Consider the following 27,687-nt stretch of genomic DNA (forward strand, 5'->3'; position numbering starts at 1 on the left):
GGTCCTGAGCTGGATATCATCATTATTTTGTTTCTTGGTGATTTCTTTCTATTTCTGACTCTCTCTCTCTCTCTCTTAGGGTAACATGGGAATTTTTTTTGGCTGGTACAGCATAAGCCTCAATCTTCCTTGCACCATATGGCTAATAATAATAATAATAATAATAATATTAACAAATGCAAAGTACTGCATAGGGGTAGAAGTTACCCCAGAGGAATGTACTAACTGTGTGGTACTACACTTAGGGTGGTAGAAAATGAAAAAGACCTGGGACTAATTGTGCAGTCAGATATGAAGTTTTCTGAACAATGCAGACAGGCTGCAAGGTCAGGTCATGGGGTTTTGTCAATGATATACAGAAATTTTGCTAGCAGGGAAAAGGAGGTGAATATCCCTCTGTATAAGGCAATGGTCAGACCATGCCTTGAGTACTGCGTACAGGTCTGGAGGCCTCATTTTAGGAAGGATGTAGATTTGCTTGAGTGTGTACAAAGGGCAACAAGATTGGTGAGGGGAATGAAGCAAACCTCTTATCAAGAGAGGCTTAAGTGCTGCAAATTGCAGCGGCTGGAGACTATGCACATGCGAGGTGTTCTGATTGAGGTGTATAAGGCCTTGAATGGGTTGAGCACGCTGAATTCTGATAGGATTCTTCCACTTGTTCAGATTACGAATCTATGGGGGCATAAATTCAAATTGAGGAAAGACAGATGTAGAATAGATGTGCGGAAATTTGCCTTTAGCCAGCGGGTGGTTAATTGCTGGAACAAACTTCTATCTGTCATTGTGGAAGTTGATAGGTTAAATAAATTGAAGGAGGAACTGGACAAGCATTTAGAGGGAATGGTTGTGTGAATTTTTTTTTGGCTGATGCTACGCTTGCTTTCTTGCATCACATGCCATGATTATTATTACTATACCAAAGTAAATGTAGAAAATTTAATTTTTTTATTTAATTATGTTTAATTTGGTTATTTTATACTTAAGTACATTTAATTGATTTATATTCACAAAAATACTGCTTTTACATTCATAGTATTCATTTTAGTGCTTTAAATATAATAATATTGTATTACTTATGTCAGTTTTGAGAGGAGTCTGGAATTTAACTCACTGATGTCTCATTGATTTTCATTATATAATTAGGTTCATTTTACACAAATTTTTTTGAGTTGCCATTGTAAACTGAGGGCTATCTGTGTTCACATATAGTTCATATAGAAACAATCAATTTATGGTGGAGATGGGAATAAGGTAAATTAAGAATCAGAGTGCTGCAGAAAGAAAACATATATCTGATAATTTAGAATATTTATTAAATGGCCAATTTGTTAAGTCTAACTAAAAAATCTGAAGTTTATGAACCAGCGTCCCTTGACAATGCAGAAATCAAACATTTATTATCATTAATGTTGTTACAAAAACTAGCTGCAATGTGATATTCAAAAGAAAATAAATTAATTAAAACAGATTGAGAACCCTGTCTCATTGGTAATCCACAATACAACTGCCTATGGAATCATGGCATTAAGGTTGAAGAGGTCAATGCATCACTATGATGTGTTTTGCAGCTCTTTGAAGCTTGGCTGGCAACCATATTATGTAAATTGAAGTTGAAGATAATTTAAAACAATAATAATAATAATGGAGGGACATGATGGCCCAGTGGTTACGACACTAGACTACCAGCCTGATGGACCCGGGCTCAAGTCCTTCCTTGGCGGAAGCAAACGCATCTCCATCACGCTGGGAGACCGTATAATAATAGTAATAAATTAGAATAATAATAATAAATAAATAAATAAATAAATTAGAATAATAATAAATAAATTAGAATAATAATAAATAAATTAGAATAATAATAAAAAAATAAATAATAATAATAAAATAAATTAATATCATGAAAGTTGCTCCAGCAGACCTACTTTCCCCAAGGTTGGAGTGTGGTTAAGGCAAATAGTGCCGCCATCTGGTGTCACTCCCAAGAATTAACACTACCACTGGACATAAGCCAAAACTAAACATGTCCACCTCCATAGATGGATGATGTCGAAGAGAAATAATAATCATACTACATCGAGTGTAGCACAGGATAAAGTCACTCGTGTTCATGCCTTAGCCAGAGGGGTCAATTCAAAAAGTCAGAGACAGTCTTCCGAGGAAGACTGTGGAGCAAGTGGCGCTGTTGCCTGTATGGCTATCACAAAAGAAGGGCAAGACCATCCAGCCCCACCAACTGGAAGTGCTTCCTATGCAACTGCACTAATGACCACTCAGGAAAGAAGAAAACACCAACGCATCAAGTGGAACATCGAAATTATTATATATATCATGTGAGCATACTACAAAATAATGAAGCTAGAGACCGATATGACAATGTGCAGACCACCTCAGTCAGCAAATAATACCGTATTACCTCGACGACAATGATGCAACACTGGAAGTCATCCACACTGCCATATAATGTGCTCCCATAGCAGCAGTGGAAGAAAATCGAGAGACCAACAGCAGAAGAAATGAAAATAGAAGGAACCGCCATCTTGGGAAAGAAGATTTCACAAGAAGATAGAAGAATTAAGAGTCAAGATAGGCCAATTGACCTAGTACCAACAGGGTAATAGGAGTAAGAAAATGATTGGAAAAGTGAAGAGCATCCTCAAGAGAGACAGTGCCCACAGCAAACATGAGACCAAAAATCAGAGAATAGGATGTTGTTGTTGTTATTATTTGGTTTTTAGGAGCATTAGCAACTAAGGCCATATTGCTCAGAGGATATGCGGTGGTCATTCCCTGACCTTTCTGCATCCTCTGTATTTGGTGGTCACGGGCTCGAACCCCGGTCTAATCAAGAAGCATGTGCTACGCACTGCTGCTCCTGCCCACCTGGCTATGGAGGTGCCCAGAGAATAGGAGAATACTTGGACACATTGAAACAGAACCTCCTCTCACTCGGCAAGAGACTATGCTGATGGAAAGAGAGCTCTAAGAGGAAAATAAATAACCAGATCTTCGATGAGGACGAAAGAGCCTTCTACAGGAGTCTCAGAGAAGATGGACAGAGGGGAACAGACCACCCGAGCAGAAGACGATCAAGGAGTTCTGGGGCAGAAAGACATAATAGCTGAACCCCCTGGATAGAACTAGAACCAAGGACATACAAGAGATGAGAGAGTGAGAGATTCGAAATTAAGACGTAAAACAGTCAGGAACTCCCACAACTGGCGAACTCCAGGAAAATATACACACAACTACTGGTACAAACTCACTTGTACACACAAGTACCTAGCAGAGTAGTTCACCCGAATGGTAAGACACCTGGAGATGATTCCAAAGTTTGTCACAAGAAGATATTAATGATATATTAATGATATCAAGTATATTAATGATATCAATGAATCATATATCTGAAGCCTAAAGACAAAGATACAGGAAACTCTGCAAAATACAGGCCAATCTCCTGACTCCCAATGATGCAAATTCCTGACCAGCTGCATAACAAAGAAGATATCAGACCACTTCGAGAGCCAGATCATAATGGCCGAACAGCAGAAATTGCATGCAAGCAGATGAGCAAAGGATGCAAGGAGCAATTAACCATAGATGCCGAGGTTATAGAGCAAGCGTACAAAAAGCACTGCAACCTGTACCCAGCCTACATTGATTACCACAAGGCCTACTTCATACCTCACAGCTGGCTAATAGAGATGCTGAAGATCTACGAAGTCAATCCAATAGAGACAAACTTCCTAGGAGCAGCGATGGTAAAATGGAGTACTACCATTAAGATCGAGAACAACACAACTAGATGAATCCCCATCAGGAGAGGACTCTTTCAGGGAGATGCTCTGAGCCCACTGTGGTTCTGTCTAGCACTTAACCTGCTATCCATCATACTCAACAGCAGTAAGTATGGATATAACCTCAAAGAAGCAAGAACCTGTACACTCTCACCCATCTGATGTATATTAATGATATCAAGTTCTATGTGGCAACTGAGAAGCAACTCCAGCAAGTACTCTGGATCACTGAAGAATTCAGCAGTGATATCAGGATGGAATTTTGTCTAGACAAATGCAAGACCCACGGATTGCACCAGGAAAAATTAGTCGGCCAAAACTACCAGCTATACACTGGTAAAGAGATCGAAGCCATGACAGAAGGAGAGCCTTACAAATACCTAGTGATGATGCCAGCTCAGCAGTTAGAGCACAAGCAAGGAAATCACCATCAGAGACTCAGAAGCCTGTTGAAAGCAAAGCTGAATGCAGGGAACACATTTAAAGCCATAAACACCTATGTAGCCCTACCCTAGTGCTAATATACTCATTTGGGATCATAGATTGGACTAACCCCGATCTGGGGGATATCATGAGGAAGACAAGAACAATGATGACTAAGAGCTGACCATAAGCCGGAAAGAGGGAGGAAGGGGCTTTATAGACCTCATTGAGCAACAGAAAACTGCAATAGCTAACCTGAAGGATTACTTCCAGAAATACACAAGCCGTACTCTACCAGGCCATAAGAAAGATAGACAAGCAGTATACCCCACTCAGCCTAATCGAGGAGTCCCCTCCCACCCAGACAGCACAAATGAAGCTAGAAAGATGGGCAAAGAAGACACTCTGTAGACACTACAATTACGTCCATCAAGATGACAGATAAAATTATGGCTCATGAGTAGGACACTCTTCCCTGAGACTGAAGGATTCATGCTCACCATCCAAGACCAGGTAATCAACACCAGAAACTATAGAAAATACATTGCCAAGGAGCCCAGCGTGCAGATGACACACGTTGGTGATGCCACCTGGCCCCAGAAATGATCCAACACATCACTGCTGGATGAAAGGTGATCATCTAGACTGAGTACACTCATAGACATGACCAGGTAGCCAGGATTATACATCAGAAGCTAGCGAGGAAATAAAATAAAGTAAGTGTAGTGTGCTACAAGTATGAACTTCGGGAAGTACTAGAGACCCCCACCCACACACTGTACTGGGACCGTGCCGTAATAACGGATAAGACAATCCTGCACAACAGACCAGACATATCCATTATGGACAAGAAGGAAAAGGCTACCTATCTAATTGACATAGCAGTGCCCAACGCTGGCAACCTCCAGAAAACCCATGAAGAAAAAATCAGGAAGTACACAAACTTAAGACAGGAAATCAAAGAGATGTGGCATATGCAACAAGTACTAACCATCCCAATCATCATATCAACCACCAGTATGGTGCCAAAGACCCTACATAACAGCCTAGCAGCAATAGGCCTCAAAGCAAACACTTACAAGGAACTGCAGAAAGTTGCCATCTTGAACACCTGTAGTCAGAGATAGTCAGAGAGTTCCTCGACCAACAGTGACACTAGACATAACAACCACCTGTGTACTTGGCATAAATACCTGTCACAAGGTGAAACCTCCAATCAGGGAAAAATAAGAAGCAACAATAATAATAATAATGCCAGTTGATCAAAGAAAGTGTACCATATTACAAGTACAAACCCACAGCAGTACTGGAAAACCCAACCCACAAGCTATACTGGGAGCGTGCCGTAATAATGGACAAGACAATACTACATGACATACCAGACATAACCCTTGTTAACAAGAAGGAAAAGGCTACCTGTCTGATTGACATAGCAGTGCCCAACACTGGCAGCCTCCAGAAAATGTATGAGAAAAAAATCAGGAAGTACACGAACATAAGACAGGAGAAGAAAGAGGTTTGGCATATGTGACAAGTAATGACCATCCCTGCATAACAGCTTAGCAGCATAGGTCTCTGAGAGAACACCTACAAGGAACTCAAGGAGGTCGCAATCCTGAACACCTGTAAGATAGTCAGAGAGCTCCTCAACGAACAGAAATACCAGACATAACAACCACCCTGTGTACTTGGTAGCATTACCCATCACTGTTGGATCTCCCATTCAGGAAGAAATAACAATAATAATAAATGAAAGATAAATAAAGAATAATAAATGAAAAGAATAAAAGAATAATAAAGAATAAAAAAAAAAACATGCTAATGAAAAAAAATGCAGTGGGTTATGGTTGTAAACCATAACCCACTATGGGTTATGGTTGTAAACCATAACCCATAACTAACTCTGCTAGTAAAAATGCATTTTTACTAGCAGAGTTAGTAAGGCAACTTAGATGTAAATACAATAAAAACCAGTACTAAATATTATTAAGTTGAAAATAAGAATCATCCAGAAATAATATGTACCTTTTAATTTAGCATACATTAATTGAATGGCTAAAATGCAAGTTTATGAGTAAGTTCTGCCTAAATTTAGAGTAGCTCTCCTTGAATAATGCCATTAGTTTCTCTCTCTCTCTCTCTCTCTCTTTTTTTTTTTTTTTTTTTTTTTTTTTATAGGAAGCAACCAAAATGGAAATTGAAGAAAGGCTATATGATCGGTTTAGCATTGTGTTTTCAGAGATCCAGGTTTTATTTTCTGATTCAGGTAAGTAATTGTATTATGCTGTTAATTATTTTGCTAAATTTCACATTTTCAAGATTATCAAATCAAACCATTTCAGAATACTAATCTTCCTTCATGCATTTAGATTTATTAAAATTTAAATATAGGAAACTATGTAAAATCTGGCATTGTGTGATAGGGAATTCTTTAGGTGCTATTACTCTTCCCAAAAAAGAAAAAAGAAACATCATTTCCCAATCCAGAAATATTACGAAAGCAATCTGGCACTTGTATTAATGGTTGCATTTGTTTTTAAAAATCATGCATAAAAATGGTGATACTTCTCTCTTTTAGTGCTATTGCTTGTTCAGTAAATGTTAGAACTTAACACAAATTGCTTTTCATAACTACCTATATGGCTGGTTATACAGTGATTCCGCAAGCTGGTCATTTTAGAGCAGCCGAGAGTGAAGTTACTCTCAGTTTTAGACAAAATGGACCGTTTCCACCATTATAACTACTGTATTTGTATGGTTAGCAGAATGCCTATTTATAATGGCAGCAAAAGTCCTTGTTATTACGAAGGCTGTTCAATAACAAATGATCATAATTTTTTTTTTTTTCACAAAATACCTTTATTAATAGAGATGCTGAAGGAAAAGTACAAGGAATGCTCATAGTACACTTCATGGCTTCACCCATATTTTTATGGTCCTTTTCAAAGTAGTTCCCATTTGATGAAATAGCAGAATTACTTAACAAGTACAGGTCACTGTTGAAAAGAAGTTGTGAATTAGGGTTGAATTTGAAAGTGTCTGCAATTCTGCCCAGGCACGATAGGAGGGAGTATATGATGAGAGTCTTGTCGATCAATTCGGCCCTCGAAAGATTGTGCAAGGCTCAAGGGGTAGAATTTTTTTCAACCTGGTCTGTACTTGTTCATAGGAGAGATTGCTTCTACAGGGATGTGATAACTTAAATAGAAAGGGTGCAAGAATATTTGCTGATGCTATCGAGGCAGTGTTAGGTGGGTCAGAAAACTGCTAGCTTGTGGGGATACAAGGACTAATAGATTAACAGAGGTGAAAATGATTCTTGCACTGCTTCTTTTGGAATGAGCAGCAGCCTGAAAAACAAGATGCAGGATATTTCAGAGATTGCTGGGAGTCATTGCGGTACAAGTAAACACATGGGTTGTGTTAGGGTAGCTAAGAATAGGAACAGGTGCATGTATACTTTCGTGTACACCAATGCTAGGAGTTTGGTAAATAAATTTGATGAATTTGAGGTATTCCTCAAAACATCAAAGGCAGATATTGTTGGGATATCAGAGATGTGGTGTCACAAAGATATAAGGAATGCAGAACTGGAATTTGGGGAGTACAATGTGTACAAAAAGGATACACAGGATAGGAAGGGAGAAGGGATTATGCTATTAGTTAAGAAATACATAAAATCCAAGGAAGTGAAGCCAGTCGACATCGCTGGACAGTGCAGTGTCGAGTCAGTTTGGTGTGAAATAAGCATTGGGAGATCAAAATTGAGAGTAGCAGTGTGCTATAGGCCTAATGACTCTGATGAGTATAATAAGAAACTGTACAGGAAAATAGAGTGGGCCAGTAAATCAGAGAGTCTTATAATGGGGGATTTTAATTTCCCAGATATTGACTGGAATTTGTGGGTTGGTCACTCACACACTAGCAAGGCTTTTGTGGATTTATTGGATGATTGTTTTCTACATCAGCATGTTCGGGAGGCAACTAGAGGGAGTAATACTCTTGATCTGATTATCAGTAGTGAATCTTCATGCATTAAGAATCTGCAGATAAATGAACCACTTGGTGGAAGTGATCACAGTGTGCTGAAGTGGGATTTACTCAAAGAGGTAACTACCATTAGGGGTAAAGGGAAGGGTTATTGCTTTCGTAAAGGTGACTACGATGGACTGAGACATTATTTAAATTCTATACAGCGGGACCAACTGATGATGTTACCAACAGCAAATTCAAAATGGGAAGCATTCAAAGAACTTATCTTGGAAGCTACTAGGTTTTACATACCAACTAAGAAATATTGTTCAAGGTTTAGGCCTAAATGGATGTCAGATGAACTAATGAGACATTTTGCAGAGAAGAAAAGTGCATGGGATACATACAAATTTACATGTGACACAAAGCCTATGATAGATATAAGCTGGTCTGTAACCAAGTTACAAAGGAGGTTAGGCAGGCGAAGGCAGATTATGGAAAATCTTTGACAAAGGATGCAAAGAAAAACAGCAAAGAGTTCTTTACTTATGTAAACTCTAGAAGGAAGGGGATGAATCAGATTGGTCCACTTGATATCGATGGTTCAACTGTTGATGATCCTGCTCAGGTAGCTAACAAACTAAATGAATATTTTGCAAACGACATTAACACATGAGGAGTTATTCTGCGAGGGGAATGCCAGAGGTATATTCAACTCTGGCAGTAAGCTAGATAATCTTGTAATAACTGAGAGTAAAGAGGATGAGAAATTGTTGAATATAAACACAAGAAAGGCACCTTGGGTGGATGAGATCTATCCAGTTATATTAAAGGAGGCAGCAAAGGAAGTAAGCAAACCCTTAGGCATAATTATGAGAGCTTCCTTGGACTCAGGGGGAGGTAACCATAGACTGGAGATGTGCAAATGTGACCCCAATTCACAAAGGAGGATCAAAGGCTGACACAAGTAATTATACACCTGTGAATTTAACTTCTGTTCAAGGAAAATTAATAGAGGCACTGGTTAAAGAAGCACTGCAGGATCATCTAGACAAGACTTCAGTTATAGCTCGGACACAGCATGGTTTTGTTAAGGGGAAGTCTTGCCTGACCAATTTGATTAGATACTATGATGCAGTCACAAAAGAAATGGATGCAGTGAAAACTTTGATATTATATATTTGTATCTTAGAAAGGCTTTTGATACTGTTGCACAAATTGGTGCAGTGTGGCATTGGAGGCAAATTGCTGTTATGGATAAAGGGATAGTTGAGGGGAAGAAGACAGAGAGTGGTAATCAATGGACACTGCTCATCGTGGACTAATATTATTAGTGGAGTCCCTCAGGGTTCAGTGTTGGGTCCATTGTTGTTTTCTGTATTTATAAATGATATTGATGATGGTATATCAAGCTTAATGTCCAAGTTTGAAGATGATACAAAGGTTGGCAGGGTTGTTAAGGACACTACTGACACTATGCTGCTGCAACAGGATCTGGAAAGGTTGAGCAGATGGGCTGAGAGGTAGCAAATGAAGTTTAACATTGACAAATGTAAAGTACTACACATGGGAAACAGCAACCCCAGAGCAACGTATTAACTCTGTGGTACTACCTGACAGTGGTAGAGAATGAAAGGGACCTGGGGGTGGTTGTGCAGGTAGATATGAAGTTTTCTGAGCAGTGCAGACGGGCTGCAAGAGTAGCTCATGGTGTCTTGTCAATGATATACAGGAATGTTTCTAGCAGGGATAAGGAGGTGATTATTCCCTTGTATAAGGCAATGGTCAGGCCACACCTTGAGTACTGTATACAGGTCTGGAGGCCTCATTTCAAGAAGGCTGTAGAGCTGCTGGAACAAGTACAGAGAAGGGCAACAAGATTAGTGAAGGAAACAAAGGGTTGCTCTTACGAAGAAAGGCTTAAGTTTTGCAAATTACAGTGTCTGGAGACTAGGCACCGGCGGGGTGATCTGATAGAGGTGTATAAAGCCTTGAATGGTTTGAGTATGCTCAATGCCGATGGGATTCTTCCTCTTGCTCAGAATAATCACCTGAGAGGGCATAAATTCAAATTGAGCAAAGACAGATGTAGGATAGATGTGCAGAAATTTGCCTTTAGCCAGCGGGTAGTTTGTTGGTTTAACAGACTTCCATCCCTTGTTGTGGAAGTTGATAGGCTAAATAAATTTAAGGGCTGGACAGGTATTTCAAACGAATGGAGTGGTGAAATTGGAGTTTTTTTTTTTTTTTTTTTTTTTTTTTTTTTGGCTGATGCTGCATAAGCTTGCTTTCTTGCATCATATGCCTCTAATAATGCTAATTCTAAATGCACTTACTCCAATGTTTCTGCCTTACTTCAAATATTTGGTGGAAGTAATTTTTTTGACATGTTTTTGAGAATCACCTCCGATGTCTTTACAACTTCTAATGACTGGAAATGTTTTCCCCTCACAGCTCCTCCTTTAACTTTGGAAATAAAATTTAAAAAAAAAAATAATAATTATAATAAAAAAAATTGCAGAGTTTAAGGTCAGGGCTGTAGGGAGAATGAGCAACACATTTGCAATTAATGATGGCTAAGTACTTGATGATATGAGCAATGCCATTGTTGTGATTCAGAATACACCAACCTGCTTGCAGTTGTGGTTGTTTGCAATGAATGTGATCCTGCAAAGTGTGCAGTAAGGTCCTGTAACAGTCGAATGTGTGGCACAACATGCTGGTAAGTGATTCCTTGAATTTCAGAAAAAAAAGGAGATGACTATAACCTTCCCTGCAAAAGCAACAACTTTTCATTTTTTCGGTGTTCACAATGATATGGACTTCCAAATAGAGCTGTGTTGCTTACTCTCTGTGTCGAAATGACAAAGCCATGTCTCATCCACCCTATCACCTTGTGCAGAACCTCACCGTCTTCAGTAATTATCTGTTGGAGCTCCTGAAAAACCATGTGAACTTGCTGTTGCTCAGGTGTGAGTAGTCTTGAGACCAAGTGTGCACAAACACATGTTGTATCCAAATAGTAATGAATAATATGTGCATGCTGCCTACTGATATATTCTCAATACCCTTGCCATTTGCCTTACTGTTATACGTTGATCCTCTCTCTTGATTACAGATACAGTGTTTATGGTTTCTGTGGTGACAGCAGAGTTGGAGTTCCAGGACCACCGATTTTTGGGATTGAATCACATCCATCTTTAAACATTCCAAACCACCTGTGAGCTGTGCCATATGGAAATGTAGATTCACCATAAGAATCTGTTAACATTTCATATACTTCAGCTAATATTTTCTTGAGATGGAAACAAAATTTGAGAGCAGCATACTGTTTCTCGGATATCACTTCTATTGTGACGTAGGTGAAACTGAACAGGCATAAACTTTACTGACTGGCTGCCAAAGTTTACATGTGCATGAGTCAAGTGTGCATTTGCTATGTGATGCAGCTTGGTTTGGTCTTAAATTCTGCAGCTCAGCTAAAAATAGCAAGCAGTATTGCTGTTCATGAAAAAGTATGATTATTCTTATTGAACAGCCCTTGTATAGAAATTGATTGAATTTCATCGCAATTCATTATTAAAATCAAAATGCTATATAAAGTAATAATAAAGATTTATTCTCAAAAAGTATAATTATGCATATGTATAATTATTCTTTTGGGAAGGAAATTTTTTTTTTTATTTTTTTCGTCCGAATTGGCCAGTGCAAAAGTATTTTTTTTCTGAAGAACATTCAATGATATTTTCTCTGATACTGTATGCAGCCTATGAGATCCCAAGAATCATTTTCCTGCCCATGAGCAATGCTCTAATATGAGGGGGGGGGGGGGATCAATAACAGTAAACTTAAAAAAGTTTAGTGACTGCATACACAGCCACAGTGAAAATACTCTTGGGTAGTTTTCTGTGTCATTTTCTGTGTCAAGGACTCCTAGTTCGTGGTGGAGGAGTCAAAAATCATGTAGGTTTTCAGATTTTGTGTGGCAGTGATTTTGTGATTTCAGATTTTGTGTGGCACTTTGCTGAAAACAAAATGTAGTCTCCCTTTTGTTTTTTGACTTTACCTTGCACTGAGTCAGCAAGTCCCTATTACTGGGCTGTGTTGCCCCAGTGCAGCAAGTTAGCAGCAAAGTACTCTATCGTCACAGGCATTGAAATAGTTTAAAAAAAAAAGAAAAAGAAAGCTTTTCTGTATTATGGTTTTCTTTCTTTACTTTCTTTTCAGTGGAAAAACATATGCTATTGTACCTTCTGTAACCATAAAACAAAATTTTATAATCTCTATCTCTTCATCTGTATATGGCTTGTGGTTGGAGCATAAACTTGCAGAATTTTTATTTGATATGTTATATACATGAAGCCCTATTTCAACTGTTCTAGTTGATAGTTTATTAATAAATATTATCCTCATCATTCCAGAATATCCCACACCCATCGGTATTGCACTACTGCCGATGGGTGCAGGATTCTGGTGCGATGCAGTTACAGAGATAGTAGACCCAGGTCTTGCTCCTCATGCCTAGGGACGGGCACCAGGAGGTAGCGTCCCAGGTGTTGGCTGCCCCCCCCGGTGGCAAAGTAGCCTGACACATACAACACAACAGAACACACACACACACACTTAAACTTCCATCTTTTCTTTTATATACTTTTTTCAGGCCTACTATACAGAGTTTCTGCACCATCACTTGTTTTCGAGGTGGAGATGGGCAATTGCCAAGGGGCTACCTATGGCAATTGCCCATCTCCAAAGGTTCTCACATTCGCTACGATAAAACTGATGGCCATACTGCAGCATCAAAAGATTCTCCTCTTTTCTTCTTGCTTCTGACAATCCAATTCTGATTTCTGACCGTGCTCTACTTTAACTCTTTCATTAGTTCCTCAACCTTTGATTTGAATGGATATACAATTATATGTACATAGAAACAGTTTCTTTTCTTTTTAAATTGTTTCCCCCCCATCTTTATTCTACCCTCTGTTACTTCCTTTCCCCTCCTGTGAATCTGGAGCAATCTAGCAATAGTGGCATTGCCACTATTGCTGAAGGCAGGAGCAATGCCACTTTTTCTTCTTCCAGGTTTCTGGAAGGGCCAGAAACCTGGAAGAAGACATCCACTCTCCTAGGGCAGACAGGAGTAAAAATGGATAATAACTTATTTCCACCTTTAGAGCCATTGAGCTCAAGACCTGGGACAAAAGACATGGAACGTGACTTTTCTCAAAGAGGTTGAAAACAATTTCTCAAATCTCAACGTTAAAAGAAAGCTATTAAAGCTACCATTGATGGAAACTCAGTACACTCCATGCCACCATAATGTTCTCAAAGGGAGTACTAACAGATTGGGGTGTTTTTAATATATCAGAGAACCCCCCCCCCTTCGACGTGGGTACCTGATGTGGTGAGAGGACATCCCAGTGATGCTACTGGGCTTTCAGATTAGCATCTGTGGGATCCAGCATCCATACCTTGGTTCCAGGGTTACATCATTGGAATCTGGCATGTACAGTTGTGCAACATGAACCATGGACACTTGGAAAAAGGAGGATCCTGGTGGGTGAGAGCTCAGCCATAATTCATCACTTTGACATCTGCCACAACAGGACAGGAGGTCCTGGACCAGCCCAACTCAACAGTTACTTTGCATTGATATTTACAGAAGAAAAACCCTTTATGTCAATGAGAAATTATGAAAGTGAAGTTGAAAAAATGTAATTAATGATGTTGAAAAAATGTAATTAACGATGTTGAAATTTTACATGTTTATATAATGAAAAAACTTTTGAGCCTACAGGCCAGAAAGGCTCCTGGGGTTGATAGCATATACCCTATAATCTTAAGGGAGGCAGGTGGCAAAGTGAGTGCATAGAATCATTGAGGCTAATTATGAGAGCATCACTGGACTTGGGAGTGATTCCGTTGGATTGGAAAAGTGCCAATATATCTCCAATACATAAGGGTGGTTCTAAGAGTGAAGCGGGAAATTACTGGCCAGTTATCCAACTTCAGTAGTAGGGAAAATCGTGAAGGCTATGATCAAGGGTGAAATTCAGGATCATTTAGATAGGGAATTCTGAAGGATACTCAGCAGGGTTTTGTAAAGGGAAAATCATGTTTAGCTAATCTGGTTAGCTATTTTGACAGGGTCACTCAAGAGAGCTGGACTTGGGGAATAATTTTGGCATTGTTTATTTGGATTTCAGCAAAGCATTTGACTCAGTCACACATGAGCAGTTACTTTATAAGCTGTAACAGGCTGGAATCACATGGAAAATCCTTAGATTGATAGTTGGATGGCTTAAGGGCAGGAGGCAGAAGGTTGTGATAAATGGTTATTCCTCAGATTGGGTTGATGTAAGAAGTGAGGTTCCCCAAGGATCAGTATTAGAACCATTATGGTTTTTGATTTTCATAAATGAAATCGATGAAGGGATAGAGGCTGTGATGTCTAAATTTGCAGATGATGTAAAGACTGGTAGAGTAGTTAATGATCGCTGCCAAGCAGAGCTTCTTCACAATGACCTAGATAGACTTCAAAGATGGTCAGAAAAATGGCAGCTATGCTTTAATCCAGTGAAGTGTAAGGTATTGCACCTGGAGAACAGTAACCCCAGAATAACTTACACACTTGGCAGAGTTGAACTAAAGCCGGTAGTGGAGGAAAGACTTGGGTATTATGATACTGTCAGATATGAAGTTCTCCGAACATTGTAGACTGGTTGCAAGTAAGGCCCATGGTAGTGGAGGAAAGGGACTTGGGTATTATGATACTGTCAGATATGAAGTTCTCTGAACATTGTAGACTGGTTGCAAGTAAGGTCCATAGTAGTGGAGGAAAGGGACTTGGGTATTATGATACTGTCAGATATGAAGTTCTCCGAACATTGTAGACTGGTTGCAAGTAAGGCCCATGGTATCCTATCGATGGTTTATTGAACAGTTGCTAGTAGAGATAAGGACATCATAATTCCATTATATAAGGCTATTGTTAGACCACACTCGGAACTTTGTTTAAATATGGAGACTACACCTAAAGAACACATTGTGCTTCTTGAAAGGGTCCAAATACGGGTAACCTGCCTGGTGAGATCTGAAAAGGGCATCCATATGAGGAAAGACTGTGAATATGTGGGTTGCACAGCTTGGAAACTAGGCACCTTAGAGAAGACTTGATTGAGGTGTTTAAGGCTCTGAGAGACATAAGCAAAATCAATGAGGATGAAATTTTCTCGGTTATAAATGATTCTAGAACTAGGGGCCATAATTTCAAGTTGCGGGGGGGGGGGGGGAGATACTTAGACTAGATTGTAAGAAGTTTTATTTTAGCCAGTGAGTTATAAATTACTGGAATAAGCTAACTACATGGGTGGTAGAGGCTGACCAATTCAGGGAAATTCAAAGGTCAGCTGGATAATTATCTACAGGAGGAGGGAAATGCATAGGTTGCCCATTTCCTTTTCTCTTATTCATTATTATTATTATTTTTTTTAATTTTCTTTTTCAGATTATTTTATTTTAAATTTTCTTCTTCTGATTATTATTTTTTTAAAAATTTTCTTCTTCTTCTGATTATTATTATTTTTTTAAATTTTCTTTTTCAGATTATTTTTTTAAAATTTTCTTCTTCTGATTATTATTATTATTTTTAATTTTCTTCTTATTATTAATTGTTTTTATTCTTATTATTATTATTTATTTTATTTATTTTTTTGTTATTTTTTGTTATTTTATTTTATTTATTTATTTTTTTTTGTTATTTTTTGTTATTTTATTTTATTTTATTATTATTATTTTTTTTTTTTTTTTTTGGCTGGTGCAGCATAAGCCATAGGCTTCCTTGCACCATGTGGCCATTGCTAATACTAAATACTAGACTGGGATCTTACTGCTATGGACAACTGCATTCCAATAAATCTCCTTTCCTTTGGTCATGAAACACAGTCAAGACTTATTGGAAATGTCGTATGATGCTTTTAGCAAATTTGGTGTCCCATTCGCATACACAGTACCTGCTAGTTCGTGAGTGGGCATCCCCACGAAGAATTCTGTTCTTAGAGCATCAGAATTTTTATTATACTCCTATGAGTAACACAAATCTAATCCTTCTATTTCTTCTGGATGTGCATTCTTGCTGAAGCTTGAACACCAAAACATGCCCAGCAAATCCTGAAGCCAAAATCTAAACTCTTCATGTGCTGTCATATCAGAGTGGGATCTTCTTTGTTTCTCTGAAAAAGAGATCTGCTCTGAATTGAAAGACCAAGGAGTGACAACTGCCAAGCATATATCGATGCGAAAGGATAGGTATCTCATTCCTACTTGAGTTCTCATCTTAATAATCAATGCTGCATCGTCTCCAAATTCCATCAAGGCAGGCTACACAAACTGCCCAGTAAGGATCTTCAATTCAAATCCACTGTGTTTTAAGTGCCAAAAGTATGGCCACTCACAAACAGCCTATTGTGCTCAGTGTGGTGCCCAAGACCACAAGAGCAAAGAATGTTCAGCTCCAAAGCCAATATATGTACAAATTGTCAAGGAGAGTACCGTGCATATTCTTGAGCATGCCAGCAGTGGATGGAAGAGAAAGAAATCCAAAAACTGAAAACAAAGCTTAACATTTCTTACCAAGAGGGAAGGAAATGCAATCAACCAGTAAATAGCAGGGGCCCTCGTACACCCAGTTTTCTGGGAAGTGTACATTGGGATACAGTCATATCACCACTGTCAGTCATTTATTCCCATTGCCTGCTATTTATTAAGCCTTGCAAAAACATACAGAGAAGGAACAGTCAGCACCCACACCTAAAACTGTGCCTCCCAATGCCTCTTTCGCCCCACTCATAACCAAAAGCAGTAGAGATAAAATTCAGTCTTAGAACTTTTTTGCTGAGGAAGAAATGGACACAGGACAGTGTCCGTACTTCCCCAAAAAATATAAATCCAAAAGACTGAAAAAAACTTAGCCCTCAACACTTTGGAAGTCATCCACAGGATCCACAAAGCCCAAATAATGGCCAAATTAGCACACTGGAATTGCTGTGGATTCTGATGGAATATTGATGACATCAAGGTCCTCATCCATAGGCACAAGCCAGTGTGCTTTTGTTTGCAGGAAACATATCTAAAGCAAAATGAAGACAGCTTTATATAATGTCAGCATAATATGTAAAGACAGAATAGTGGATGGACCTGCTCACGGTGGAGTCACCATCCTAGTGGGCAAATACTTTATATACGGTTGCCATTCACCTCTTTGTGGGGTTTGTTCTAACCATTTGTTTGGTATATTTGCCACTTGAGGTTAATATCTCCCAGACAAACCTAGATCATCTCATTGCACTACTGCCTGCTCCTGTTCTCTTATTAGATCTTATTGGGCATAATACCCTATGGGATAGTGATGATACATATGGGGGGAGGGGCAAAATGGAGTGCATGCTTGAAGATAATGAGCTCTCTCTTAAATTAGCATTGTGAATTGTGATGGTGACAAGCTTTAGCATTAGCATTAGTAGAGGCATTTGATGCAAGAAAGCAAGCTTATGCAGCATCAGCCAAAAAAAAAACCCACTTCCACTTCACCCCTCTGTTCGTTCAAAATACCTGTCCAGCTGAGCCTTAAACTTATTTAGGCTATCAACCTCCACTACAAGGGATGGAAGTCTGTTCCACCAACCAACCACCTGCTGGCTAAAGGCAAATTTCCGCACACCTATTCTACATCTATCTTTCCTCAATTTGAATTTATGCCCTTTCAGGTGATTATTCTGAGCTAGAGGAAGAATCCCATCAGCATTGAGCATGCTCAAACCATTCAAGGCTTTATACACCTCTATCAGATCGATCACCTCACTGGTGCTTAGTCTCCAGACACTGTAATTTGCAAAACATAAGCCTTTCTTCGTAAGAGCACCCCTTTGTTCCAGTCACTAATCTTGTTGCCCTTCTCTGTACTCATTCCAGCAGCTCTACATCCTTCTTGAAATGAGGCCTCCAGACCTGTATACAGTACTCTAGGTGTGGCCTGACCATTGCCTTATACAAGGGAATAATCACCTCCTTATCCCTGCTGGAAAAATTCCTGTATATCATTGACAATACTCCATGAGCTACTCTTGCAGCCCATCTGCACTGCTCAGAGAACTTCATATCTGCCTGCACAACCACCCCCAAGTCCCTTTCATTCTCCACCACTGTCAGTGTAGTACCACAGAGTTGATACGTTGCTCTGGGGTTGCTGCTTCCCATGTGTAGTACTTTACATTTGTCAATGTTAAACTTCATTTGCCACCTCTCAGCCCATCTGCTCAACCTTTCCAGATCCTGTTGCAGCAGCATAGTGTCAGTAGTGTCCTTGACAACCCTGCCAACCTTTGTATCGTCTGCAAACTTGGACATTAAGCTTGATATACCATCATCAATATCATTTATAAATACAGAAAACAATAATGGACCCAACACTGAGCCCTGGGTGGCACCACTAATAACATTAGTCCACGATGAGCAGCGTCCATTGATTACCACTCTCTGTCTTCTCCCCCTCAACCACCCCTTTATCCATAGCAGCAATTTGCCTCCAATGTCACACTGCTCCAATTTGTGTAGCAGTCTTCCATGTGCAACAGTATCAAAAGCCTTTCTAAGATCCAAGTATATAATATCAAAGCTATTCCCTGCATCCAGTTCTTTTGTGACTGCATCATAGTATCCAATCAAATTGGTCAGGCAAGACTTCCCCTTAACAAAACCATGCTGTGTCCGAGCTATAACTGAAGTCTTGTCTAAATGATCCTGCAGTGCTTCTTTAACCAGTGCCTCCATTAATTTTCCTGGAACAGAAGTTAAGCTCACAGGTCTATAATTACTTGTGTCAGCCTTTGATCCTCCTTTGTGAATTGGGATCACATTTGCACATTTCCAGTCTATGGGTACCTCCCCTGAGTCCAAGGAAGCTCTCATAATTATGGCTAAGGGTTTGCTTACTTCCTTTGCTGCCTCCTTTAATATAACTGGATAGATCCCATCCACCCCGGGGTGCCTTTCTTGTGTTTATCTTCAACAATTTCTCCTCCACTTTACTCCCAGTTATTTCAAGATTCTGTAGCTTACTGCTAAAGTTGAATACACCTCTGGCATTCCCCTCGCTGAATAACTTGTCATGTGTGAATGTCGATGCAAAATACTCATTTAGTTTGTTAGCTACCTGAGCAGGATCACGAACAGTTGACCCATCAATATCAAGTGGACCAATCTGATTCATCCCCTTCCTTCTAGAGTTTACATAAGTAAAGAACTCTTGGCTGATTTTCTTTGCATCCCTTGCCAAGGATTTCTCGTAATCTGCCTTCACCTGCCTAACCTCCTTTGTAACTTGGTTGCATATCAACTTGTATCTATCATAGGCTTCTGTGTCATGTGTTAATTTGTAAGTATCCCATGCATTTTTCTTCTCTGCCATATGCCTCATTAGTTCATCTGACATCCATTTTGGCCTAAACCTTGAACAGTATTTCTTAGTTGGTATGTAAAGCTTAGTAGCTTCCAAGATAAGTTCTTTGAATGCTTCCCATTTTGAATTTGCTGTTGGTAACATCATCAGTTGGTCCCACTGTATAGAATTTAAATACTGTCTCAGTCCATCGTAGTCGCCTTTACGGAAGCAATAACCCTTCCCTTTACCCCTAATGGTAGTTACCTCTTTGAGTAAATCCCACTTCAGCACACTGTGATCACTGCCACCTAGTGGTTCATTTATCTGCAGATTCTTAATGCATGAAGAATCACTGCTGATAATCAAATCAAGAGTATTACTCCCTCTAGTTGCCTCCCGAACATGCTGATGTAGAAAACAATCATCCAATAAATCCACAAAAGCCCTGCTAGTGTGTGAGTGACCAGCCCCCAAATTCCAGTCAATATCTGGGAAATTAAAATCTCCCATTATAAGACTCTCTGATTTACTGGCCCACTCTATTTCCCTGTACAGTTTCTTATTATACTCATCAGAGTCATTAGGCCTATAGCATACTCCTACTCTCAATTTTGATCTCCCAATGCTTATGTCACACCAAACTGACTCAACACTGCACTGTCCAGCGATGTCGACTGGCTTCACTTCCTTGGTTTTTATGTGTTTCTTAACTAATAGCATAACCCCTCCCCCCCTCCCTATCCTGTCTATCCTTTCGGTAGACGTTGTATTCCCCAAATTCCAGTTCTGCATCTCTTATATCTGTGTGACACCACGTCTCTGATATCCCAACAATATTTGCCTTTGATGTTTTGAGCAATACCTCAAATTCATCAAATTTGTTTACTCAACTCCTAGCATTGGTGTACACGCAAGTATACCTGCACCTGTTTCTATTCTTAGCTACCCTAACACAACCCATGTGTTTACTTGTACTGCAATGGCTCTCAGCAGTCTCTGAAATATCAAGCATCTTGTTTTTCAGGATTCTGCTCATTCTAATAGAAGCAGTGCAAGAATCTCTTTCACCTCTGCCAGTGGCTACTGTCAATCTATTGGTCTTTGTCTCCCCCCAAGCTAGCAGTTTTCCGACCCACCTAACACTGCCTCGATAGCATCAGCAAATATTCTTGCAACCTTTCTATTTAAGGGTATCCCATCCCTGTAGAAGCAATCTCTCCTGTTAACAAGTACAGTCCAGGCTGAAAAAAATTCTACCCCTTGAGCCTTGCACAATCTTTCCAGGGCCGAATTGATCGACAAGGCTCTCATCATATACTCCTTCCTATCGTGGGAATGAACACCTTTTCCCATATGTCTACACATTTACTGCCATTAATCTCTCTCTCTCTCTCTCTCTCTATATATATATATATATATATATATATATATATCTGCTCTCCATCTCTCCTCCCTTTGTTCACATAGCAGGTTGAATAAAATCCCTATTGGAATGATCATTTCCCTGTGATATCTTTTTTGACTGCAAAAAGACTATATCAGCCATCAAGGATATTTCAGTGGAATTTTGATAAGGCTGACTGAAGTGCCTTTGGACATCTGGCTCAGTTTGATAACTCTGGAGTCACCCAGGAGCCCGTTAGTGATGCAGTTACATACATTATGGAAAATATTATCTGTAGAGCAGTTGCAATTCCAAAAACATCTGCATGGTTTCCACATCATAGTCAAAGGGAATCTTGAAGCTGTTTTATCCCTCCATAACCCCAGCTACTAGCTCAAAAAGTAATCTGGGATAAGATCAGAAAATGAAGGGAGTGAAAATATCCACTGTATCCTTCAGTGATCCTAGAGAACAATGGATGCCCCAGATCCACCTGCAGTTAGAAATTCCTAGGGGGGAAAAATTCTCACCAATAACAGCATTCCCCTAGATTTCTTTAGTGACAAACATTCACTAAACTTCTCTTCAAAAGGGCTTGAACCATACTAAAAGCCCTTTAAACAGGAAGAGTTACTTGCAGCACTCATTCTCTCATGAGAAAGCACTGTGGGAGCCAGATCAGATGACATATACTACAAAATGATAAACCACCTTTCAAGACAATCTAAGATCACCTAGCTTTATTTAACAGAATCTTTTTTGGCAAAGAATTTCAAGTTTCCTGGAGGAAAGCAATCATTCTTGCCTTCCCAAAACCAGAAAAGGATCCTAGAAATACAAGTAACCCTTGTCCCATCACTCTGAAAAGCTGTTTGGGAACAAATGATCTGCATTCCAGAACATAGTGCAGCTTCCAAAGAAACACTTTGGATCATTTAATCAGATTGAAACATATATTTGTGATGCTTTTATTAAATCCAAGCATCTGGTAACAGTTTTCTTTTATATTAAAAATTCATATGACACAGCCTGGCAATTTGGCATATTGCAAGACCTCCATAATTTTGGCCTTAGGGGTAACCTTCCTGTTTTTATTGAAAACTTTTTTCTAATTTTGGATTTCATTTAGGATTCACACTCTCTCAAGCATTTCGTAGGAGGGACCCCCCAGAAGGATCCATTCTAAGTGTAATATTTTTTGCCATAAAAATTAAACGTTATCACAGAACAACTTCCAAAAATGATAAGCATAAGCAAAAGTCACTGATGACTTTTGCAATATTTTTTCATTCATGCAGTGTGAGGTTCACTGAAAGGCAACTGAAAAAAGTAATTGATCACCTTACATCTTGGTGATTGAGTTCATTCAGATTTTTGTTGCAGAAGGCCATTTGTATATGCTTTTTTCATAAATGTAATCTTCATCCTGACCCACAATTAGGGATTGGGCAAAACAACACCCCAGTGGTAGCCAAAGTCAAATTTCTGGGACTTATTTTTGACATTAGCTGACATTTCTGCAACATATTCATCGGCTGTGGTGACGGTCATGGGCTCTAGTCGCGGAAGAGAACAGTCGGTGGATTTTTGGCTGCTGTAAAGAGATACGTATTTTTAATTTTTACCGTATTCTTCATTAATTTACATAGCTACATTGTGTTTTACAGAGATATTAAATAAGTTTAGTAGCATTCGTTAACTTCTTATTTTGAATTTAACTAGCGATTTTTGGAAGTTACAACTCCCGGTGTTGGCGCCAATATTGTTGAACTAGCCGCCATATTGTAGTCGATAAGAAATAGCGTAACATATATACAGTGAAACTTCCCTTTAATGGACAGCCATGGGGAACGAAAATGTGTCCGTTAGAGAGAAATGTCCGCTAACAAGAAGTCTGAGGGAGAAAAAAAAAAAAAAAAGAAAGAAAAATCGTTAAACGTTTAATGTAAAATTAAATTAAAATATATACAGATTTTGAACAATATTTTTGTAAATAATATACAATTACATACACAAGAGATAAAGAAAAATCGTCAAACGTTTAATGTAAAATTAAATTAAATTATATACAGATTTTGCACAATATTTTTGTAAATAATATACATACAATTGTGCTATGCATATTATGACTTTATCTTATGAAAAATGCATACAGTAATCACTTATTTTCTTCTGCACCTTCTTCCGGCTGATAATTTTGTTTTCAACATTTGTTTGGAGTGAAGAAACCATCGAACGTCCTTCAGTAAGATACTTCAGCAGCGAAAAACATTTTTAAACGATTGATTTGTATGAGCGCTTCTTCTATTTTCATCGGTGGTTCGTCATTAATATGTTCTTCAACATAATGACCTCCTTCTATTTCTTCATCCTCATGAGGAACTTCTTGAAAAATATCGATGATAATGTCGTTGATATCTATAGCACCATCTTCTGTAGTGAGGTTCGAGTCTATATCTTTGTAGCCAGGGTCACTTGTAGCTGAAGTATCGTACATTATCAATAGATGAAGTTCTTGTTCTTCTTGGTGCTCCACATTGCTGTTCACAACTTAAATTTTTGCATTTGAAAAGCCAGACTTTACAAAACAGTTCACGACAGTTTGTTTTCTAATTGCGTTTACTGAAGAGGAAATCCATTGAATCGCATCTAGATTGCTGATTTTCTTTGCAAGGTCATTCGCACATGTTACATCGTTCATGTTTGCAATGAGATGTCTTAAAACACGTTTTCTGTAGCGAAGTTTAAAATTTTTTATTATCCCTTGATCCAAGGGCTGACACTCTGCAGATGTGTTTGGCGGCAGAAAAACGATTTGAATGTTGGACAATGCAATGTGCAGGTGAGATGCAGCATTATCCATGAAAAGAATAATTTTTCTGTTTTGACAAATCATGTTTTGGTTAAAGTGACTTATCCATTCACTCATGATATCTCATGTCATCCACGCTTTTTTATTAGACTTCCAATCAACATTCAAGGTTCAACTTTATGCCCTTGAAACAACGAGGATTTTGTGGTTTTCCTATAACAAGAGGTTGTTCAAAGTCTCCCAGCATATTTGTACACAATAGTACAGTCAAGTATTCCTTAGAAATTTTTCCGCCCTGGCACTTTTCGTTTTTTTGACTCAGTGTTTTTTCAGGAAGAACTTTAAAAAACAACCCTGTTTCGTCACAGTTGTAAATATCCTTAGCTTCAAAATCACGACATAAATCTTCCAATCTGATGGTCCACTCTGTTACAACCCCAATATCAACAGATCCACCTTCACCACTTATGGTTTTCCAAGAAATTTTATGCCGAGTTTTGAACTTGTCTAGCCATCCCACTCATTAACTCCCATAGATTTTGCAACCTCCAAAGCCTTTTCCCTAATAATAGGCCCATTAATGGGAATTTTTTTAGCACATTCGCGACAAAACCACTCATATGTAACATTGTCAATTTGAAGTCCAACAGTTTTCGGGAATGATTTTTGAACCTGATCATTTCCAGGTTGCCAAAATTGTTTGAGCAATTCATTTTTTTTTCTTTAGGATGTCGCTTACCTGCGTCTTCCCAATTTTGAATTTTGCAGTGAGAGTGCGAACACAATTTTTTTGCCGATCATACGCATTAATGAGTTTGACTTTATCTTTTAAAGTTAAATGTTTACGAGAAGACATTGTGCACTTCACACGACACTGAACAAAACTGAAAAGACGAAAGGCCGACCATATTTCCCCCCCCCCTGCACACACCGAATTCATCAGAAGTTTTACACGTGCCTTAAAATTCTTGAAAAAGGGTTTAGAACCGCGATGTAAACATTGATAAAATTCAGAGAATCGGAAATAGAAAATAAACACACGATTGAGGCAATACATGGAAGAAAAGTTCCTAGAAAAAGGGCCATAAGCTCGCCCGCTATCCGTTATGGGGAGATCAAATTAAATGCTAATCTAAACGACACAGTGCAGATTGCCCGTCCGTGTCCGTTACAGAGGATGTCCGCTGCTGCAAACACGTTAAAACCAATAGAGGTGAGTTGGGGAATTTGAAAATGTCCGTTGTAGAGAGATGTCCGTTAACGAGAGGTGTCCGTTAGGAGAAGTTTCACTGTATATATCTTGAGCTGATAGTGTAAGGTATAAAGTAAAACTAGATAGCATAATACGAAGCACTCAACCTCAATTAGGAATCTCATAGCTTATTATGGTATTATAAATTAATAAAAAATATTATTAATCTTAATAAATTTCATAGTTAATTAAATTATATTTAAACGGAAATCATGACCCAGACTAGAGCTGTGAAACAAAGATCACAGAGTGCTGTGATTTGGAGGAGAAACGAAGGAGGCGATTCACCAATGCATCACAGGCTCAAAAAATGTGTGAAATGTGAAATATTTGCTGAATTTTCCAAAATGGGACATGATCTAGCCAAGGAAGATATCTTTGTGTGTGCTAGATGCCTAGAGTGTCAAGAAATTAGGCACCAACTCAACGTTCTGATTGGCGTCTATGAGAGTCTGAGGTGTAGGGTAAATGCCCTTGAAGAAATTAATATGAGGTGTCCATCAAGCTCTCAGCTGCCCACCTCAATGGCAGAGTTCACTCCTGTGCATCAGGCAACATAGAGGCAATCTCCAAGGCAGAATGCGCTGGTTCCAAAGGAAATAATTATTGTTGGTGACTATTGTCTGGCAGACGGGGAATATACTATGCAAGAAGGAAAGGTCGAACTGGACCAGGGTATGTCTGCTAGGAGCAAAAGTTGATGATGTTGTAGAGCAGATATCATCTTTTAAGGGCACAAAAGGTGATATTGTTGTACATGTTGGAACTAATGATATTGAGAGTAAGACATCTGCAGATTTACTCAACAAGTACAGGTCAATGTTGAAAAAGTTGCGAGTTAGGTTTGAATGTGCAAGTGTCTGCAAATCTGCCTAGGCACGATAGGAGGGAGTATATATCCTTTGTAAAAGGTATAGGTGGAACAGGACCAGGGTATGTCTGCCAGGGGCAAAGGTTGATGACGTTGTAGAGCGGATTTCATCTTTTAAGGGAAAAAAAGGTGATATAATTGTACACGTTGGCACTAATGATATTAAGAGTAGGAGACTGGCAGAATTACTTAACAAGTACAGGTCACTGTTGAAAAAACCCGTGAATTAGGGTTGAATTTGAAAGTGTCTGCAATTCTGCCCAGACACAATAGGAGGGAGTATATGATGAGAGCCCTGTCGATCAATTCGGCCCTGGAAAGATTGTGCAAGGCTCAAGGGGTAGAATTTTTTTCAGCCTGGACTGTACTTGTTAACAGGAGAGATTGCTTCTACAGGGATGGGATACACTTAAATAGAAAGGGTGCAAGAATATTTGCTGATGCTATCGAGGCAGTGTTAGGTGGGTCAGAAAACTGCAACATTGGGGGGATACAAGGACCAATAGATTAGCAGTAGCCACTGGCAGAGGTGAAAGTGATTTTTGCATTCCTTCTATTGGAATGAGCAACAACCTGGAAAATAAGACGCAGGATATTTCAGAGACTGCTGGGAATCATTGGGGTACAAATAAACACATAGGTTGTGTTAGGGTAGCTAAGAAAAAGAACAGGTGCATGTATACTTGCGTATACACCAATGCTAGGAGTTTGGTAAATAAATTTGATGAATTTGAGATATTGCTCAAGGCATCAAAGGCAGATATTGTTGGGATATCAGAGATGTGGTGTTACACAGTTATAAATAATGCAGAACTGGAATTTGGGGAGTACAACGTCTACAGAAAGGATAGACAGGATAGGAAGGGAGGAGGGGTTATGCTATTAGTTAGGAAATACATAAAATCCAAGGAAGTGAAGCCATTCGACATTGCTGGACAGTGCAGTGTCGAGTCAGTTTGGTGTGACATAAGCATTGCGAGATCAAAATTGAGAGTAGGACTGTGCTATAGGCCTAATGACTCTGATGAGTACAATAAGAAACTGTACAGGGAAATAGAGTGGGCCAGTAAATCAGAGAGTCTTATAATGGGGGATTTTAATTTCCCAGATATTGACTGGAATTTGCAGGCTGGTCACTCACACACTAGCAAGGCTTTTGTGGATTTATTGGATGATTGTTTTCTATATCAGCATGTTCGGGAGGCAACTAGAGGGAGTAATACTCTTGATTTGATTATCAGTAGTGATTCTTCATGCATTAAGAATCTGCAGATACAGGAAACACTAGGTGGCAGTGATCACAATGTGTTGAAGTGGGATTTACTCAAGGAGGTAACTACCATCAGGGGTAAAGGGAAGGGTTATTACTTTCATAAAGGTGACTACAATGGTCTGAGACAGTATTTAAATTCTATACAGTGGGACCAACTGATGATGTTACCAACAGCAAACTGAAAATGGGAAGCATTCAAAGAACTTATCTTGGAAGCTACTAGGCTTTACATACCAACTAAGAAATATTGTTCAAGGTTTAGGCCTAAATGGATGTCAGATGAACTAATGTGACATAGATCAGAGAAGAAAAATGCATGGGATACGTATAAATTTAGATATAACACAGAAGCCTATGATAGATATAAGTTGATCTGTAACCAAGTTACAAAGGAGGTTAGGCAGGCGAAGGCAGATTACGAGAAATCTTTGGCAAGGGATGCAAAGAAAAACAACAAGGAGTTCTT

The 27,687-nt window shown here is 39.0% G+C and overlaps 1 protein-coding gene across 1 annotated transcript in view; it reads left to right on the top strand.

Annotated features, from left to right (window-relative positions):
- LOC150088255 (intermembrane lipid transfer protein VPS13A-like) overlaps positions 1 to 27,687 on the top strand; it is a 3,009,916-nt gene that overhangs the window by 630,932 nt on the left and 2,351,297 nt on the right. The window contains exon 18 of the mRNA XM_090370087.1: positions 6,399 to 6,486. Within this exon, the coding sequence (XP_090226213.1) occupies positions 6,399 to 6,486 (88 nt within the window). The remainder of the gene's footprint in view (positions 1 to 6,398; positions 6,487 to 27,687) is intronic.

Source organism: Mastigoproctus giganteus, chromosome 3 (genome assembly GCF_048544385.1).
Source record: "Mastigoproctus giganteus isolate SK-2022 chromosome 3, ASM4854438v1, whole genome shotgun sequence".
Taxonomy (NCBI): Eukaryota; Metazoa; Arthropoda; class Arachnida; order Uropygi; family Thelyphonidae; genus Mastigoproctus; species Mastigoproctus giganteus.